The 19,128-nt window shown below is 47.6% G+C and overlaps 2 protein-coding genes across 3 annotated transcripts; both read left to right on the top strand.

Annotated features, from left to right (window-relative positions):
- The first annotated feature begins 3,468 nt into the window (after positions 1–3,468).
- LOC133916537 (acyl-CoA-binding domain-containing protein 5-like) lies at positions 3,469–10,309 on the top strand. Of its 2 annotated transcripts, XM_062360231.1 has the most exons (5): positions 3,474–5,026; positions 8,904–9,009; positions 9,103–9,188; positions 9,471–9,532; positions 10,010–10,309. In XM_062360231.1, exons 1-5 carry the CDS (start codon positions 3,651–3,653, stop codon positions 10,036–10,038), a joined length of 1,659 nt encoding a protein of 552 aa, XP_062216215.1. In that variant the 5' UTR covers positions 3,474–3,650; the 3' UTR covers positions 10,039–10,309. The 2 variants fall into 2 exon arrangements, 1 of the variants encoding a protein (XP_062216215.1); XR_009909508.1 differs by lacking the exons at positions 9,103–9,188; positions 9,471–9,532; positions 10,010–10,309 and adding an exon at positions 6,549–6,627 and having other exon boundaries at positions 3,469–5,026; positions 8,904–9,010.
- A 2,740-nt stretch (positions 10,310–13,049) lies between these two features.
- LOC133916536 (endo-1,4-beta-xylanase 5-like) lies at positions 13,050–16,642 on the top strand. Its single transcript, XM_062360230.1, has 7 exons — positions 13,050–13,238; positions 13,395–13,426; positions 14,490–14,646; positions 14,746–14,918; positions 15,007–15,108; positions 15,199–15,345; positions 15,422–16,642. Exons 1-7 carry the CDS (start codon positions 13,139–13,141, stop codon positions 16,394–16,396), a joined length of 1,686 nt encoding a protein of 561 aa, XP_062216214.1. The 5' UTR covers positions 13,050–13,138; the 3' UTR covers positions 16,397–16,642.
- The last annotated feature ends 2,486 nt before the right edge of the window (positions 16,643–19,128 follow it).

Raw genomic sequence — 19,128 nt, 5'->3', positions numbered from 1 at the left:
GGAGTTATTCGACATATCTGGTTAGAGGATTTGACTTCAGTTTCTACGTTCGACCTTGCTTCGGTCCAGAGGAGCATACCGGTGTCGGAGGATGAACTCCTGTCGCAGGGATCCCGAGAGACCCCTTTTTAAATATTCGGCCGGGGGGATGATCCTGAACAAGCTCGTCCGGGAAATAAATGGAAACAGAAATAAATGCAACGGCTGGTGGTGGGGATGATCGACCTAGTGCAAAAAAGATAGATGCACCGGGGTTTAGACAGGTTCGGGCCGCACGGGGGCGTAACACCCTACTCCTGTATGAGCGCTATATCTTTTCTTGAAGGGAATTCTTCAAGGATGTGTTTGGTTACAAGGGTGTGTTGCCTACAGAGAGCTTGAGGCTCCCGTGTTCTAGCTCTGCTCGAGCTTGTTTGAGATGTTCTTGTTCTATCGTGTTTGTCGTGCTTCTTCTATGTCTCCTGTTTGTGCTGTCTCGTCTGATCTGGACTGGCTTCTAATCTTGAATCATCAACTGGGGGGGGATCGCCTTTTTTATGTGTTCTCCATCCTTTCCTTTTATAGGCGCGCCGACCTCGACTTATCCTGAATGGGAAAGAGGGGGCGCGAGTGCCAAGGTGCCGCGGAGAAAGGCGCCATCATTCCGTCTTGGCGAAGTGACAGGGGCGGTGGAAAAATGCGGCGTGCATCCGACCACCCGCCACTGTGGATGTCCTTCGGCACCATTAAGAGGGCCCACCGGGCAGCCGTAGAGGTGCCCGGTGCGCCCACCTTGTCTTGTTCTCCTGCTAGGGCTGGGTGGCAGGCGGAGTGCTTCGATTCTGGCAATGTTATTCCGAGGCACCCGGATGAAACGGGGCGGGACCCGTGCATTTAATGGACCCACGCCCCCCTGCCAAAGCATGGCAGGGGCTGACACTAGGGCGTGGGCAGCTGAGAATGTCAGGATGTCAGGATGTCAGGCCGCGCGTGCCTATTAAATGCGGCATTGGACCTTTGACTGGCTGACACCCCGCCGATGGGACCCTTCGGGTCGTCGGGTGATCTTGCGCGAACCTTTGGGGAACCGAGTCCTCGGGGGCTGCCACGTGCAGCCCCGAGCACTCTCTCCCGAGCACTTCGGTGAGACCTTTGGGGAACCGAGTCCTCGGGGGCTGCCACGTGCAGCCCCGAGCACTCTCTCTCGAGCACTTCGGTAAGACCTTCGGGGAACCGAGTCCTCGGGGGCTGCCACGTGCAGCCCCGAGCACTCTCTCTCGAGCACTTTGGTAAGACCTTCGGGGAACCGAGTCCTCGGGGGCTGCCACGTGCAGCCCCGAGTACTCTCTCCCGAGCACTTGGCTGAGACCTTCGGAGAACCGAGTCCTCGGGGGCTGCCACGTGCAGCCCCGAGCACTCTCTCCCGAGCACTTGGCTGACCTTCGGGGAACCGAGTCCTCGGGGGCTGCCACGTGCAGCCCCGAGCACTCTCTCCCGAGCACTTGGCTGTTTGGATCATCGGGGGACTACAATACTCGGGGGTAAGTGAGAACCCTTCCGAGCACTTTCTTCCCGGTACTTGGACTCTGCGGGTCATCGGGGAACTGGGGTGCTCGGGAACCAGAGACTGCGGCCCCGAGCACCTTCTCCCGAAACTTAGTTTCTTCTCATCCTGTAGGGTGGACCTCACGGGATGGTGACACGTGGCGGATGGCCGGTCCGGTCTCGGGACTCAGGGACCCCTGGTTCCTGATACACCGACAACCGGGTATGAAGAAGATGAGTGAAGAAACTGAATGTAATTTCTTGGTATTTCGCTTGTCTTCTAGAGTTCTTGATGTAAAAGAGGTTGTACTGGTTTCAAAGTTTTAATATAATCCCTTTTTCTTGAAAAAAATTGTACTAGATGATAAGAAACCTAAATAGACAACTACATTAGAGAAAGTTTTTATAGTCTAATAAATATATTATTTCTCGTGGTCACACACTCTTAGGTGTAATTTAGACTACTCTTAATGAATAGTAATCCCTCCAGTCACAAAAGACTATCATTTTAGTTATTGACATGGTTACCAACATACTACTTTGATTATTAATTAACACTATAAAACATATGCAAAATATAACAAAGTTATAATATTATGAAAATATTTTTCAAGACAAAACTAGCTACACCATTTCCAAGTTCAACTGAAATGCTTGAAAAGATATTAATGGTCAAAATTTAAATATATTGATTGTATGTAATACAAAATGACACTCTTTTATAATGGAAGAGAGTATCATGCACATTTATTATATGCCATGTACAAGTTTTTCTTAGTTGACCGATAATTAAATAGGAGAGGGAAAGAAGTTGTATCGTAGGCCACACAGGGCATTAATTTTTGTTAGATTAGGAAGTGCTCGGTCAAAGATAAGGTTAGCTGCTACTACTAGCTGCATTGGTTGCTCCGGTGAGACGAGCCGCCGTTGTGGTGCATGCGAAGATTGATTGGCTGGAATGGCACAACGTGGTTAAGGGATCAATCCGTGGATTGTTCATGGGTGCAGGCAGGTAAACACTAGAAATGAATCTGCAACGACTAGTGTTATTGATTGAATTATGGAGAATTCGATAAGTATCTTTAAATTAATTAATTTACACCCCTAGCGGCGATTCGCAACGCTTCATCGCGAAGCCACACGGGCTGCTACAATGACCTCTATTTGTTGGGTCGCATGCCATCACGTCTTGTTCGCTAGGCTAGGGAACAGACCTGACAGGAGTTCAGTGGTGCATGTTCTTAGCCTCGTGCTTGAAATTCGGATATCCGAATTAAAATTTGGTCTATTATTCGAATCCAATGCAAAACATTATTTCAAATTTGAATCACGTCAGACGGTATCCGAGATATCATCCGAACCGAGGCTATCCAAATAAAAAACCAAATTTTCTATATATTATCCGATCAATTTTACCTCTACTTCACTTAGCGCATGTTATACGGTAAAGACGAAGATAATGACTTGTTCCATCTTTTTTCATCCTGAATTGTTTCTTCGGGGACTTTCTTTCTTAACAAGATAACAGTCACCTACTCGCAAAAAAGAAAACCTAACAGTGACCAACGAGTGCATTCAGCACCTAGAGTAAATTCCGGCATACAAGTATCTTGTGCAACTTATCCTGGACCGAAGGCCGCGTCACCGAGAAGCAAAAGCCGAACCCTCCAAAATCCAAATCATCCATTGAGAATGGCAGATTGGCGGCCTCCGTTGCCGCTCTGCATTGCACCTCCAGCGAGCGGTGAGCCGGTGACGCGACCCTTCCAAGCTCGGTGCTGGGTAGTCCGTCCCTACGCCGCGACGGGAACGTGCCACAGGGAGCACACGAAATCCCCTGACGGCATCGGCGTCGCCGCCTGAAGCAGCTCCCGGACGAAAAGACTTTTTCGCCGTCGCCCCCATCCAGCATCCCACCCCGCAGCCCTCGTATCCGTCCGAATATGCCTTGCTTTGGCGCCCCACCTCCTTTACTCCACTACACCCACCGCTTCCCGGTTCACCCTCCTCCTCCCCCTCGCCTTTTTCCTTTCTTCCTCTCCCCCCTAGTACCCTGTCACCTCTCCGGCCCAGCCGAGCAAGAAAGCGATAGGGAAAAAAGCCCACCGGCTTCTTGCCCCGGAGAGATGAAGCTGTTCTACGAGCTGCTCCTCACGGCGGCGGTTACCCTCCTCGCCGCCTTCCTGCTGGCCACGCTCTTCGCCGCCAATGATACCCCGCGCCGCGAGAGCGGGACAGATCGCGCCGCCGCCGCCGCGATCGCGGAGGAGGCGGCGGCGGTGGAGGTGGAGGAGAGGACCATCGAGGTCGACGAGGTGAAGCTTAGCGAAGGGAGGGCGGCTGCGGTGCCGGCGGAGGCGGAGGGGTGGGTTGAGGCGGAGAAGGCGCCGGCGGTGGTCGTGGCGGAGGAAGACCCGGAGTGCTTAGTCGAGGAGGAGGGTGTTCCGGTGAAGGCCGCTCATGGGGTGCGTGTTGGTGCTGGAGTGGAGGAGGAGGGAGATGTAGGCGAGAAGCGGCGTGATTTGACCGCTGCAGCTGCTGCGACAGGCGTGGTTGTTGAGGCGAACCCTCATGTGTTGGGCGCTGAGGCTGTTCCTAGGGAGGTTCTTGATGTGGTGGGGTTGGAGAAAGGGAGATCGGATGATGTTGTAGTGAAGCAGCGTGATCTGGGTGCCGAGGTTGCTCCCATTGAAGTTCTTGACGCGCGATCGGAGCAGCAGGGAGTTCGAGTTGTTGAAATTGCTGACGTGCTTCCCTTGAAAACGGAAGCTGTTGAAGTGAAACAACATCATCTGGCTGCTGGAGTTGCTCCTGCAGCAGAGGTTCTTGACGCATTATTGGAGGAGAAGAGCGTGCACGCTATTGAAGTGAGGCCGGATGAATTGGCTGCCGAGACTGCTTCTGAAGAGGTTCTTGACGTGGTATCAGAGAAGAAGGAAGAACAAGTAGTCGAAGTGAAGGAGCATGGATTGGCTGTAGAGGCTGCTCCACAACCAGTTCTCGATGTGCCATTGGCAGAGAAGGAGGATCTTCAAGGTCAACAGCCTGTTGAAGAAGCTGTGGACGTACATAAAGAAGCGCAGAGCAAGGAGGAAGCTAACTGTGAGGCCCATTCGGATGATCAATCAGAACAAGTTGTTCGTGAAGAGGAGTTGGTGGCGAGAAAAACTGATGATGTCGAGGTTACCCATGCAGGCAGCTCTAATGTCAAAGTGGTTACTGTGTTGCCTGTGGAGGAAGTGACATTGCAAGGGCCGCAGGAGGAGGACGTTGAAGCAGACATGGACTTTGAGGAGTGGGAAGGGATTGAGAGGAGTGAGGTGGAGAAGAGGTTTGGTGTGGCAGCGGCATTTGCTGCTAGTGAGGCAGGGGCGGCTGCTCTGTCGAAGCTTGATAGTGACGTGCAGCTGCAGCTTCAAGGGCTCCTCAAGGTTGCCATTGATGGTCCCTGTTATGACTCTACGCAGCCACTTACACTGAGGCCTTCATCTCGCGCAAAATGGTACTCATTTTTCTTTCTGATACCCTGGTTACATTTATCGTTGCCATGCTGTGGACTGCTCAAGGATAAGCAAAGCCAGGCTTGGATGTCATCACCACTGGAGTATTGGGCCTGTGCTATATTTTCATCAAGGCAGATCAAGTGTAGCAAGCTAGTAGTCTTTGATAGGAAGAAATAACGCAAACAAATCCTATTGAAAACTGATCCTTTTGTGTTTCACTATTCCAAAGTTGGCAAATTATGCACGTTAGGGAATCTGGCACATATAGGTAGCTAAATCATAATGGCCATCGAATGTAGGTCTATTGTCTAGCTGATAGACCACTTATAAGCTAGTTTATTACTGATTCTGCTTGTAAGGCCCAAAAGCCGCCTTCCCACCAGCTTCAGCTTTGCATGAGGCTTATATGTGGAAGCAGCTTTTAGCTATTAAGGTAAACCAAAAAATGAATCACACATTGGACTCTGACTTCAGCTTATAAGTATAAAGCTGACCAAACAAGTTCAAAGCAAATTTGAAGCTTAAACCTTTTGCTATGGATAGCCAAACCACAGTGAAAGTAGTAATGGGTATGTTTCCTTGCTGAAAGTTCATGTTTATCAAAGTAAGCCTGAAGTGAAAAGAAATTCAATGCCTTTAGCTATTGGTCTGAATGACTTGTATAATTTTGGAATGTATTATTGACTATTGGTTTTATCAGATGTGAGCTTCGTGCCACTAGGAATTTGATGTGCATATCACATTCTGGCAGTTCGGTTATCCAATTGCTATTAGTCTCGGTTTTCTTTTCTTCTTCTTTCCCGTGTTCAGGTTTATCAGTTTTCGTAAGCTTCAGAGAGGCATATAATTTCTTTACAAAAGGACTAAGGAAGCATATAATGTAGAACAGTAGGAGATTTATGCCTTTCCTCCTTGGTGGCAAGGAGAATATTGCACTTTCCTGCATTGAGACAATGAGAATCCTTGCTTTCTTCTCAAAGTTGATCGGGGGACATTAGCCTTTTTAATTTGTGTTGATTTGGAGCAGGATGAATGTCTTAAAGATTAATTCATGTTGATGCATGGTTCACAGGAGAATGTTTTGAGTTTTTGGAATAAGTTACTAATGAAGATCAAGTAAACGTATACAGAGCCAAGTAGTTTGGAGATCTGAACCTAGTCATTAATAATATAAGCAGGCAAAATTCATTCTTTCTATCTGTATATGCCCAGTATGAATCAAGTGTGCTTAGGACCTACAAGCATATCTAGCCACATTAAATTCTTTTTTTTTTTAAAAAACAAAGCAATACTATATCCTCAATGTGGTCTGATTTTTTATTTGCAGTGCTTGTAAAAAAATTGTATAGATAATCGTGTTGGGATTTGGTCTGTTCGTAAATTTAATAAACCAGAAATGGACAAACGTTGTATTTACCAAATTTAGTTCGGAGGACATTCTTAAATGTAAGTATTTGAACCAGTTATTGTGATATAAAATGTACTCTCATTGGCGGCACCTTTTCTTTCAACCTTTTGCAGATTGCCACCTGACGCCTGTACTTCAAGTTGTTATTTTACCATCTGGGGTCTCATCTTTTGGCAGAGAAATATTTTTTTGGTAGAAATACGACTTTTCCACTAGTTTCCACCAGCACTCTTGTATTTCAAAGTCACCAACACATAGTTTTTGTGGCCTTATTGTTGGGAAGTGGGAACCAGATGGAAATTTCAAAGCATGCGTGACAAATTTGAATTATGGTGGTAAATGATCACTTTTTACAGTTTGGGTGGGTATCTGGCTATGTGCAGAAAGTCAATATTATTATTGGGTTAATTCGAATGGTGCCATTATAAATATGCGTGTTTCGAAAAATACCATTACAAAGGTCGAAATTGGACAAGTGCCATTACAATTTGCGATTTCCTTGAGATATACGTGACTTTTGGCTGGCCGAAGGCGGTACAAGGCGCAACACGCGAATGGGAAGCCGGCCTGGGGTCCTCAGGCTAAGGGCCTGACTGTGGCCCGGCCGTTGGCGTGCGGCCAGAGGCGGCGGCGCTCGGCTCCCGTGGCTAGAGGCAAGGTGAAGTTCACCGTGGGCTCATATTGGACGGAGAAGGTCGGCTCACCTTCCACATTCGGCCGGATCTACTTGAGTTCATCGCTAGGGAGGGAGGAGCTATCTGGGAGGGCGCCAACGTGCGTGGAGAGGGTGGGGGTGGGGCGTCACAGTGGCACCGGTGCCAGGTGGAGTTCGAGGAGGAGGGAGGCCTCCACTGCCGTGTAGATCCTGCCGGTGGAGGAGAAGAGGGCTGGGGCGGCGCAGCCGGTGGGGGAGAAGAGGGTAATTTGGTCCAAAAAATGAATATAATGGCATATCTCAAAGAAAAAGTAAATCGCGATGGCATATCTACAATTTTGACCTCTGTAGTGGTATATTTCAAAATCGATAAAATTATAATGGCATGGATCTAATTAACCCTATTATTTTATGGATCTGGTGCAACTATGAAGTGAATTAACAATTCTGCATCAAGTGAATCGCTGTTTCTTCTTTAGTTTGGCATAATTGACAGCAAGTAGGCACTGGCCGTCCTCTGTTTGTGCAAGTTTTGCCCCCTTAAGAATTTGCATATAGTAATTAGCTACGGAAGAACCTCACCATTTGGCGGGTGCCCTTGTGGTCATGTCTTTCGAAACGGGATCAACATGATAGGCTTGTCTTGCCCGTAAACATGCTTCACAGTGCAGTGTTGTGATGCATTCCATTTCAATTGGAAGTTATGGTTGTTGGTTGATGCTGCACTTGCTGCACCCTGTCCTGGAATTGCAAATACTTCCTGTGCACCTGAATTCTGAGGCCAGCTTTTATATATCCTGCTCCAATTTGTGCACGAGAGCACTATTAAGAGCTGCTTCATCCTGCTAGCCATCACTTTATGAGCAATCGATACAGTACCATATTTTTTAGTGTGAAAGACTGAAAGGTAGCATAGTATTAACAAATGAACAACTTGGTCAAGGAAATTACTAGCTGCTGGTTTTCCTTCAGAGTTCAGAATGAGATATTGTTAGGAGCTATGACGTGCCACCAAATGAATATTTCCAGCAATTTCTGTTAGGAGCTATGACGTGCCACAAGAGTGATGTTTTGCACGTGCATGCCATTCAGCTCTCCTTTTTTCTGGCCATTTGTCTTTTAGCCTTTTTGATAAATCAATTAAATGGGCTACTACCAACCTGTTTTGTGCATCTAACTACCAAACTTAACCTTTGGTGGAGTGGTAAGAATAATATAGATTTTATAAAATATGGACAGATGGTCAAAAGTATCCAATAGAAAGTTCAACAGACCTAACTGATCTACATGATGTAACAGGACAGATACATTGCACCTATTTCTGGTAGTCTGATGTGTATCTCTTTACATCAAGGCATGGACGTTGGTCAATTTAGCACTAATCATATTTACGTATACCCACAAGTAATGCTAGAGTTGATACTCGCAATGATTATAATAATGGGTAGTTATATGTATTTTTATTTCCAACAGGTCTAGGGAATATACAAGTTAGAAATAGAGTTAAGGACAGGACACAAGAGATATTCTATAAGAGAGAAATTTTGACAGTCGTTCTTTTTTTTTGTGGACCTTTGATGTCACCAAGTTTGAAGTTCCGAACATGCATTATAGAGATGGTGAAATAATAGTCACCGTAGCAATTATCTGATAAAAATGTTCTAACATTTGTTAGCAAAGCATTCTATATTTTCTATAGTTGGCAGGTTCTGCATTAGCTATGCCTAGTTTTTTATGATGTGAAGTTAGGTACAAGCATTGGAAATTGTAATGATAACTAGTAATAACTAATAACCATTTATTGTTCTCTCAGGTTTGCTTGGCAAAAGTTAGGGAACATGCATCCTGAGATTGCTATGGAAAAATACATGAATCTTTTATCAGAAAATGTTCCAGGGTGGCTGGGAAACGAAACCTCGGTAATTTTTTTGGGTCAAAGTGTAGACCTAGGTTTCTTTGGACATATTTTCTTGATTCTACAATGCTAATAATTTATGCATGTTATAATCTAGGACACAAAGAAGCGTGAAGCTGGTGGCTATTCTGAGGGTCCCATCTTAACGATGACTGCTGCAACTGATCAACAGAGAAATCAAGTGTAAGTTACTATTACTGAAACATGAACGTATAACAGTGAGAACACATTCACCATATCAGTGTTGTACTTGCCATACTGGCTGCTATGTATTGGTGCTGGACTTCTTGCTGGTATAAAAATATTTTTAATGAAATTTTCAGCACTCTTATCTTTACAAGTTTTTATGGTAATATATATCTGTCACAATTGGCAGCTGTATTATCATCTGTTATGATCTCATTTAGATCACTATATAAAATGGTTAGTGCATGACTCTTCCTGCTATTGATGAATTTCTTACAGGAATGAAGATAGTACTAGCATAGATAAAGGTCGCCTAACGACTTACCCTAACCCAGAGAAAGGTATATATCTTCACATATATATTAAGCGTTGGGGCAGGATTTAGTTTTTGCTCCTACCTCCTAGACAAAGAAAATATATTTGCTTTCAGTGGACACTGTTACTGTATGCCATTCGGGTTCAATAATTGAAGTACCTTTGTGGTGCTAATATTTCATATATATAGTCAACTTCCGAGTTCATGCACCCTCTATGTTTTTTTTCCTCACACTTTTTGGTGACAATATTTGGCTGGAAGGTTATTTTTAGTCCGTTCTGAACACGGTGTTTTGTGATAGCTCTGCTTCATTGTATTACTACCCCCTATGTAGTACTAGTTACACAAATTGCAGGGTGTTTTAATTCATCATAGTCAATGAATAATATCCTAAGTAATTGGATTTGGACCTTTTACCTGTGTAGTAATTTTTTATTGGATTCCTGTTTGGCTTCTTACTCAATCTGTTGTACCAGTTCTGATATGCCCTGTAAATTTTCAGGTCCGAGCTCTGACATCCCTGCTGAATGAACGTAACTCAGCAAATATTCTTGCATCAGTGATTCCAGCCCATTGCTGAGATCACTATTGACGCCGCCTCGTAAGATTAGATTCGTACAGTTGTGGTGGTTGCGCCAATATCAGTGCTGTGATGACGTTTGTTCGTGTATATATGACTGTATATATCTGTATTACTGCGCCTGCTGCCTGTATATTTGGCCCAGTTGCAGACTTGCCATCGGTTGTAGGCCGTATAACATTATCCCCGCTAAGTAGTAATAATTATATATGTTACCGTGCAGTTTGGAACGAGTTATTGAAGTGGCTAAAGTAAGAATTGGGCCTCATGCTATCTTCATTCGAATGGTTCAGGAGCGTTTCGGTTGCTTGGGGGTGACACTTTGACAATGACAACGCTTGTTACGTGTCGCGGTCATCTCATTCCATCATTTTCGGAAGCAGAATGGACTATGTGATGCCAGCGAAGTCCCGAGGCGTGGCTAGATGCCTGGATCAGAACAAGGATTGCTGCGGCTGATCCGGATCCTATGAAGTGAAGAGTCACTGTAGAGGATCCAGTGGAATTTTAGCTGTCTGATTTGTGATGAACGTTTTCGGTACGGTAAAAGTACCACAGTACAAAAGACTATGAACGTGATCCACTGTAGCTTTCGGTACGGTAAAAGTACCACAGTACAAAAGACCATGAACGTGATCCACTGTAGGTACAGTAAAATGATTAATTAATACAGAGTACTGCAACACAAGACACATTTCACTGTTTAAACAGAGTTTCTCTGCTAAAACTAGCTTAATGCAGAGTATTTGGACTAGCTATAGTAAAAATGATTAATTAATGCAGAGTGCTATAGCTCAAGTCGTATTTCACTGTTCAAACAGAGTTTTCTGCTTAAAACTAGGAGGATTTGGATCCGCTTCTGATGGAGAGAGCTGAGAAAAAGTGCAAGGCGCCATGCTCCTTCGCGTAGGCTCTACCAGAGAAATGCTTGGCACGGATCGTCCGATGACAGGACCTTTGACATGCTCTGGGACAGAAAGGCCGATCAAATCAGCGTGGCGACGTGGGATTTCGACTGCAGCGTAGCGCTGTCGAGTTAATCTCGGCCACGAACTGCACGAGTCACATGACCCACAACAGCGCGGACACGGTAGCCGAGCTGTACTTGTCTAACGCCCGCAGCTGCGAAGACTGCGACAAGTGTCCGACCGCGCGCTGGCCCGACCCGGCGCTCGAGCCGTCGAGCGCGCGCGTCCGTGACCGTGCCGCCGAAGCCCCGGCTGCCCTCTGCCCGGCCCTATCCGGCGTCGTCTTTCCGACGGGTGCGGCACCGCGAGTCAAACGTACCCCGTGGCCGGCTCACGCACGCCCGTGAACCCGCCGAGGTGTACCCATCGCCTACCAGGGCCGGGGGCCGCGCCAAACCAAGCGCGCAGCGACTCGGCTACCGCCAAAACGTGAGCCAGCCATCGCAAGGCGGCATCGAAAGGTAGTGGCCGCCGCCCGGCGATGCGCTTTCCCTTGCGGTGGTGGCGCCTACACGCTTTGTGAACGTGGCATTCGCGCGCACGCGTGCGAGCGCCCCCACTCCGCGGATTGTGTAGCTTGTACATGCACGGCTACAGAACGAAAGATACTGCAAGTGACTAGTGTTTTGTGTATTTTGGGGCTGATTGTTCTAGGCTTCTAGCATGCATGCTCCGGCCTTCAAAAGGGTGTCTTTTTGGCGGGCAAGTTGCTTTACAAGCCCACTTCCGAAAGGCAGACAATAATTCCGAGTTCCAGAGAAGAATGCAGGCATTATTTGGCCGGTTATGATTGAATTTTAGCCTACCAACCGCTGTGGCGTGCGGTGCTTTTCGACCAATTTTCCTCTGGAAACCCCCCCCCCCCCCCCTCGTTTGGTGAGGAAAGCAGAGGACGAAGATGATAAGAAGATGCTCCGATAGCATAGATTTACGGATAGAGAAAAAGGCATTGGTAGGTCGTAGCCGAATAACAAGGTTGTAGGTTTACAAAGTGCCCCCTTTTAGAGGAGAGTAGGCATTTGCCGTGTTGGACCTTTTTTTATAATCTCTTCTTATATTAATATAACAGGCAGATCCTGCCGGTTCTTAAAAAAAAATTGCCCCTCTTTGCCAAATTGCTTATAGCAATGGCGTAAGTAGTAGCAATTAGCAAACCAAGTGATGTTAGTCTATGTTAAGTTTCACAATGGAGTAGGCTGTGTAGCACGCCATACTTATCCAACACTGTCGCTAACCAATAGAGATACTTAAGTGTACGAATACAGGAAAAGTGAGAGAGAAAAAAAGTAAACTCACGACTTCACTACTGATCGAACAACTTTGCATCAGTTTATCTATTGAATGTAATATACTCATTTATGACCTCAAGCGAAGCCCGTCTCAGTTATTCGCGACTGCACACTTGCACGCCATCCATCACTCTTCGGGACACGGCGCCTCCAGAAACACGTGAAAAGATATCGTGACCGCGAGCTATGCCCCTCGGTGTTAACACGCACACCGACCCACCCACCGATTCAATGCCGGAGCCCGGAAGAAGACAACAGAAGAAACTTGGACGGCCGCGGTACAATTCCCATGGCGTGACGCGCGACCCATACGAGGCAACAGAACAAGGCGAGGATCCTTCAACAGGACCCTGATCTCACTTGTACCGCCATGGCGCCCTACCATGCAAGCTCCCCCCGCCCTCGCTCGCATGTGAACCAAAACTGGGAACAGGCGCTAGTGTTGGCTAGGCCCGGTGTTGGAGCACCACAAGGCCACTGCACCAAACAGACGACACGGCGCTAATTTGCAGAGGCAGCAGCCTCCGAGGACCAGGTGTACGTACGTGGTGGGTGCCCACGGCGGCCCGTGACCCCGGTGGCCAATGGCAGCTCGCCAGGTGCGAAAAAGAGCAGCCTCTGTGAAGTGCTGGAATGAATGGTGCCATGTGACAGTCTATATATAGCGCTCTGAGCTCTTTGCGCTCTTCAGCTTCCTCCAGTCTTCACTAGCTCTTCCTCCATACTCGTACACATACGCACAGTGCGAGAGCAGTTTGAGCAGAGGAAGTAGCTGAGCTCGGTAAGCTGTGGCGATGAGGAGGCCTCGCTTTTTTGCTCTGCGTGCCATGGAGTTCCTCGTCGTGCTGTGGATGGTGCATTGCGGCAATGAGCTCGTTGCGGCGGTGCCTCCTGGTCAGTGTTGCTCTCTCTCTCTCTCTCTCTCTCTCTCTCTCTCTCTCTCTCTCTCTCTCTCACACACACACACACACACACACACACACACACACACACACACACACACACACACACAAGTTCATGACATTGCTTGAACTTCTGGGTGACATGCAGATGGCTGGTACGATTACTCCGCCTACACCGACGTAAGTTTTGCTGAAACATCCTCTCTTCCATAAGCAGTTTTTTGCACGCCATGCATCAGTAACAAGAAGTTCGTCATTGTTAAATGCTCACCGAATCTGTCTTGTGCTTATGCGTGGTAGTTCCAGCTTTGTTATCAAAGGCCATTCCTTTTCTGGTGACCACCAAATTAACAACCAATGACATGAGTACTATACACGAAGAGAATGGGGAAGATGGCTAAGCTCAAAGCCACAATGAACCACAAAGTCTTCTTCCCCACAAGGCCACAATGCACGTGACCTTCCCTCCGGTTATTTCAGTTTTGTTTTCATGTGTGCGCTGGGGCACCACGAATCCACCAGTACCTACCAGCTGCTAGTAGCTAAATAAACATTTTCACAAGGAACAAGTGACAAGGAATATACTCCCACCCATCACAAATACTTAACGTTTTAGATAAGATATCATCAGAATTTTCAAATATTAACTATTGATAATTTTTAAAATAATTGATTTGAAAACGTGAAAAACATATTATAGATCTGGCTCGAAAATACTTTTATACCTCATAAATCTATTGGATTTTATAAATATATTATTATATAAAATAGTGGTCCAAAATACATATTAGAGACTGTATCATGTTTAAAACGTTAAATATTTTTTACCATATGCAGTACTAAACTTGTCGTAGTATTTTAGCATTGGACTCTGATAAGTTCTAAAATGGCTGAAAGCATCGTGATCGTAATGGATTCGTCATGTTTATTTGATGCTCTTCTTGGAAGCTAAGCTCCGCAAGGCGTCAAGCACCAGAGCCAAAGTTTGCACGCGGCTAACTTGCGTTTTTAGGCCGACCAAGTGGTGACCACTAACGCGGCGACCAAGCTGCGTACTGCTATATTAGTTGCATGCTTAGCTGCACTTTTTGTGAGTGTCGCGTGCCATCTGTCGCTGTCACGTCCACGCATCAATTGTAAATTAATTATTCTTGGTATCATAGTAGTATCTGCATGCAGCAGAACAGGGTATGCTTGTACTTTTTTCTTATCTTTTATTTTTGGCAATGTACATGGGGTTCAGTGCAGAGGCCAGCCGGAGCCGGCGCTCTACAACGGCGGCATTCTCAAGTTCGGCAACAGCGACGACCCGGATGGTTACCGCACGACAGAGACCGGCGTCTTCTCCCCGGCGTTCGTGGTCTACAACCTCAACAAGACCACGATGTACACCTTCTCATGTGAGCCCGACCGTCCCTGCTTTCCTTTCCAGATCAAACTAGTCTAGCTCATGTGTTCATGCAGTCATGTGAGCTTCAATCATTTTCGGTATCATGCAGGCTGGGTGAAGCTGGAAGGCGCATACTCAGCTCTGATCACCGCGAGGTTGGCACCAGACAACGCCGGCGCGAGGTGCATCGCGACGGTTCTTGCCAGGAGCGACTGCTGGGCCTTCGTCAAGGGCGGCTTCGTCCTAGACTGGCCGACCCAGACCTCTGTCATCTTCTTTCAGGCACGCGTATTCCTGATGTGATTCACAATCTTTTCTTAGAAAAGTGCTCACTTAACTTCTTGGCCCTTGTTCATTTGCGCACCTGCAGAACGCTGACAAGACCCCCATGAAGATCACCGTCGCGAGCGGCTCGCTGCAGCCGTTCACGACGGACCAGTGGGCGATGCACCAACAGGACACCATCCGGAAGGTAACGTTTTCGCTGAGACGTGCCAGCACGACTGCCTAGTTGTGTCAGCAACCTGCGTGCGACTAATTTGATATGCTTTGGCCCAAACAGAGGAGGCGGCGGATGGCGACCGTCCACGTCGCCGATCCGCGAGGCGGCCGCGTGGTCGGCGCGTCGGTGTCGGTGCAGCAGACCGCCAAGGACTTCCCGTTCGGGTCGGCGATCGCCTCCACCATCCTGGGAAACAATGCTTATCAGGTTAGTAGGCATGTTGCAGAGCAAGTCTACCAGCAGTAAACAAGCTAAAAACTCGGCTCGAAATTGATGCTTGCAGAAATGGTTCGTGGACCGGTTCAACGCAGCCGTGTTCGAGGACGAGCTGAAGTGGTACTCGACGGAGCCCATGTCAGGGCTCCTCCGGTTCGACGTGCCGGATCAGATGCTGGCGTTCGTGCGGTCGCACCGCGTGATGGTGCGTGGGCACAACATCTTCTGGGAGAACCAGGACGCGACGCCCAGGTGGGTGAAGAATCTCACTGCGGACGACCTCCGGTCGGCGGTGAACGCGCGCATCCAGAACCTGATGACGCGGTACCGCGGCGAGTTCGCGCACTGGGACGTGAACAACGAGATGCTGCACTACAACTTCTACGAGCAGCGGCTGGGCCCCAACGCGTCGATGGAGTTCTTCAGCGTGGCGCAGGACGCGGACCCGCTGGCGACGCTCTTCATGAACGAGTACAACGTGATCGAGACCTGCGACGACCCCTTCTCCACCGTGGACACCTACGTGGTGAAGCTGAAGGAGCTCCGGGCCGGCGGCGCCATCCTGGAGGGCGTCGGGCTGGAGGGCCACTTCTCCAAGCCCAACATCCCGCTGATGCGCGCCATCCTCGACAAGCTCGCCACGCTGGGGCTGCCCATCTGGTTCACCGAGATCGACATCAGCAACAAGTTCGACGCGCAGACGCAGGCGGTGTACCTGGAGCAGGTGCTGAGGGAGGCGTACTCGCACCCGGCCGTGAGCGGCATCATGCTGTGGACGGCGCTGCACCCCAACGGGTGCTACCAGATGTGCCTCACGAACTGGAACCTCAAGAACCTGCCCGTGGGGGACGTCGTCGACCGGCTGCTGAACGAGTGGCGGACGCTGCGGGCGGGCGGCCCGACCGACGCGCACGGCGCCTACAGCTTCAACGGGTACCTGGGGGAGTACGTCCTCACGGTGAGCTACAACAACAGGTCGACGCAGGCCACCTTCTCGCTGTCTCCGGGAGACGAGACCAGGCACATCAACGTCCAGATATGACTACGCGTGACTACACTAACTGCATGTCCTTGTTGTTTTGGGCTTTTCTCTCCTAAGTCCTGACTAGCTAGTGTAGTTGTTGTCAGTGATTAAAGGGAGAAAATTGCAGGGGTTAACCATATGTTTGTCGTCTTGTCATATGGAGTTTAGTGTTTGAGAGTCCAAATGTGCACCGGCCGGAGGTGGCATCTGCCATCCGACGATGATATATAATTATATATTATATAAATATGATGTGACTACGAACGTTGCGTATATTTTTTATTTTTATGGTAGGGATCGGTGACATATTAAAAGGAGAGTGAATTGGGACACTTAAAACTATTTCGGATCTAAAACAATACAAGATAAATTTATATCAATTTCTATTTAAATATGCTCTAGATTTATCTAATTTGCCTACTCTATCGATCAAAGCGCTTGTAATTTAAAAAGATAAATTACAAGTAAGTAAATACGGAAACATAAATAAGATAGAGAGAGCAAACTCGGTACAAGGATTTTTTTTCCGTGGTATCGATGGCATGAATGCCACTCCTAGTCCACGTTAGAGCTCCATAAAGGATATGCTCCCGGTCGACATCTGATCACGACCTTTAAGCCACCAAGTCACAAATACAAGACATCCACCTGAATGAGCTACCAAACTACCAAGGTAAAGTCTCGCCACTAGCCTCTCTTCCGGTTCCTCGCCACCGTGATCACTTTGAAGCTTGAGACACAAAGGCAAGGGTCTCCGCGTCCCCACACAATCACTTTGTCGTTGCTCCACACCAAGTCAAAGGGTCATAAGCTTACCAGCGAGTCACCAAGACTCCAAGGTATCGGCGTATCGAGAGGTACATTGTTGGATCGCTTTTTAATCCACTCTCTATGCAGCAATCAACTAGCAACTCACTCTTTAGCCCTATAGCACTAATCACTCACTACTATTGTACTTAATCGCCTTAGATGATCACTTAAGCACTTTGGTGGCTTGAATGTCTTCTCAGGTGTATATAAACTTCTATGTACTTCGGCACACTCAAATGACTGAGTGGAGGGGTTTTTATAGCCTCAAACTCACGCACTAGTCGTTAACCTAACAACTCTGAAAAGTTGTTAACACCGGACGATCCGGTGAGAACAATAGTACTAACACCGGATCATCCAGTGAGTACTTCCTTGGAAACTAGTCGTTGAAATCCCATTCAAGCCTCTATGAACACCGGATACTCCGGTATATACTTGTCGAGGGTAAATTCCTGACAGTGATTCCGGAGTATGTTAGGCAGTGGGTGCGTGATCTTTATTCAGGATGCATATGTTGAATTTGGTTATGTATGTGCAACTCAAGACAGCAGGGTTTATCCAGGTTCAGACCCCCTCCGGGTAATAGCCCTACATCATGTGTATTCTTCTTCTTTTTATCTAAGCCAGCTACAGATGATATTCTTGCTCAACCTTCTATTTGTTCGGGCCCAAAAAACTCTCTCCCTACAAGCCTGTTACTCCTTCATCTATATATCAGAGGGAGAGAGGACTTACACGTTAGTCAAGACATAGACACAAGCCTAGCTAGAGCTTCTCACCTAGGCTTATCATTACTAAGAGCAGACGTATCACAGTTGCTCTACGGCGCCACAGAGCCTGTCCCATCGCTCCACCGCTTGCATCATCCCGGTCGCCCAGACTATCCTGTCCCGTCCCCACGCACCGCCTATGCACCTGCAAAAGAACTCCTGCCACGCCTGTCAGGCCATCCCATAGTGATTAATGCTACGGGACGGGTTACGGTCGCTCTGCGCTGACCACGCCGTGGACGACCGGAAAGGGGACCTAGGGAAGGGAACTACTCAAGTAAAAAAATATTTATTGTGATTAGATTGTTTAGATTCATACCCGCCCCGTGACCAGAGGAGACTGATTGCGGGGTTTGCACCTGTGACCTGGGGATTGGTCGCGGAGTTCGGTTGGAGAGTCTAGTTGCGTGGTCGATGGCTGGTCGTGCGGTTGCCTGACTGGTCATGCGGGAGAACCACGGTTCCAATCAAAACGTGACATGCAGTACCTGTTGACATCTTACTGGCGTGAGTTCGCCGGCGAGGGACCCCACTATTCTTTACACCGACAATACTCCATCTCCATCACCGGACTTTCCGGTGAGTATACTTTAGCCATCTGAGCCAACATCTTCTCTGTGTAAATTGCTCCTGTGTATTCTTCGATGTTAATCACTTCATCACCGGACCATCCGGTGCGTTATCCTTAGCCAGCCAAGCCAATGCAACCATCCCTGGAAAATATGCTCCAGTGTACACATCTTCAGAGCACCGGACCTTCCGGTGATGTCACTGCATTCTTCCCTTTGTCAACAATGTTCCGGTGCATTCCTTCGGTATGTTCAAATCAATCACCGGACTATCCGATGAGATCTTTTGCTTCTTTTTCATCTTTGTACTGTTCATTTCCCAGTGTTGTCTTGCTTCGTCACCGGAATATCTGGTGAGGCTTTCATGCCTATGTCTTATTTGACGGAGATGCTTCAGTGAGTGCAAATACGCTGAGCATTGGACTATCATGTGTAATCATTTTTCTTAGGACTTTTTCTAATTCAACCAAACTTTATCTCGGCTTTGATGGCTTCTTCATGTATTGCATCCATGAGATATACTAACCTATATATTCTTGACAAACATATTAGTCTCAATAACTATATTATTATTAATTATCAAAATCACAATCATGATTTA

The sequence above is a fragment of the Phragmites australis genome, chromosome 4, assembly GCF_958298935.1.
Source record: "Phragmites australis chromosome 4, lpPhrAust1.1, whole genome shotgun sequence".
NCBI lineage: Eukaryota > Viridiplantae > Streptophyta > Magnoliopsida > Poales > Poaceae > Phragmites > Phragmites australis.
Note: the sequence above shows the minus strand (reverse complement) of the source record. Positions and strands in the feature narration are given on the sequence as shown.

Bases quoted from the DNA above. Each gene is read 5' to 3' on its own strand.
- LOC133916537 (XM_062360231.1), top strand. From the start codon at position 3,651: ATGAAGCTGTTCTACGAGCTGCTCCTCACGGCGGCGGTTACCCTCCTC. The intron at 9,010-9,102 runs GTAATTTTTTTG...GTTATAATCTAG, and splicing joins GGCTGGGAAACGAAACCTCG to GACACAAAGAAGCGTGAAGC. The intron at 9,189-9,470 runs GTAAGTTACTAT...AATTTCTTACAG, and splicing joins GATCAACAGAGAAATCAAGT to GAATGAAGATAGTACTAGCA.
- LOC133916536 (XM_062360230.1), top strand. From the start codon at position 13,139: ATGAGGAGGCCTCGCTTTTTTGCTCTGCGTGCCATGGAGTTCCTCGTC. The intron at 14,919-15,006 runs GCACGCGTATTC...GCGCACCTGCAG, and splicing joins CCTCTGTCATCTTCTTTCAG to AACGCTGACAAGACCCCCAT. The intron at 15,346-15,421 runs GTTAGTAGGCAT...TGATGCTTGCAG, and splicing joins TGGGAAACAATGCTTATCAG to AAATGGTTCGTGGACCGGTT.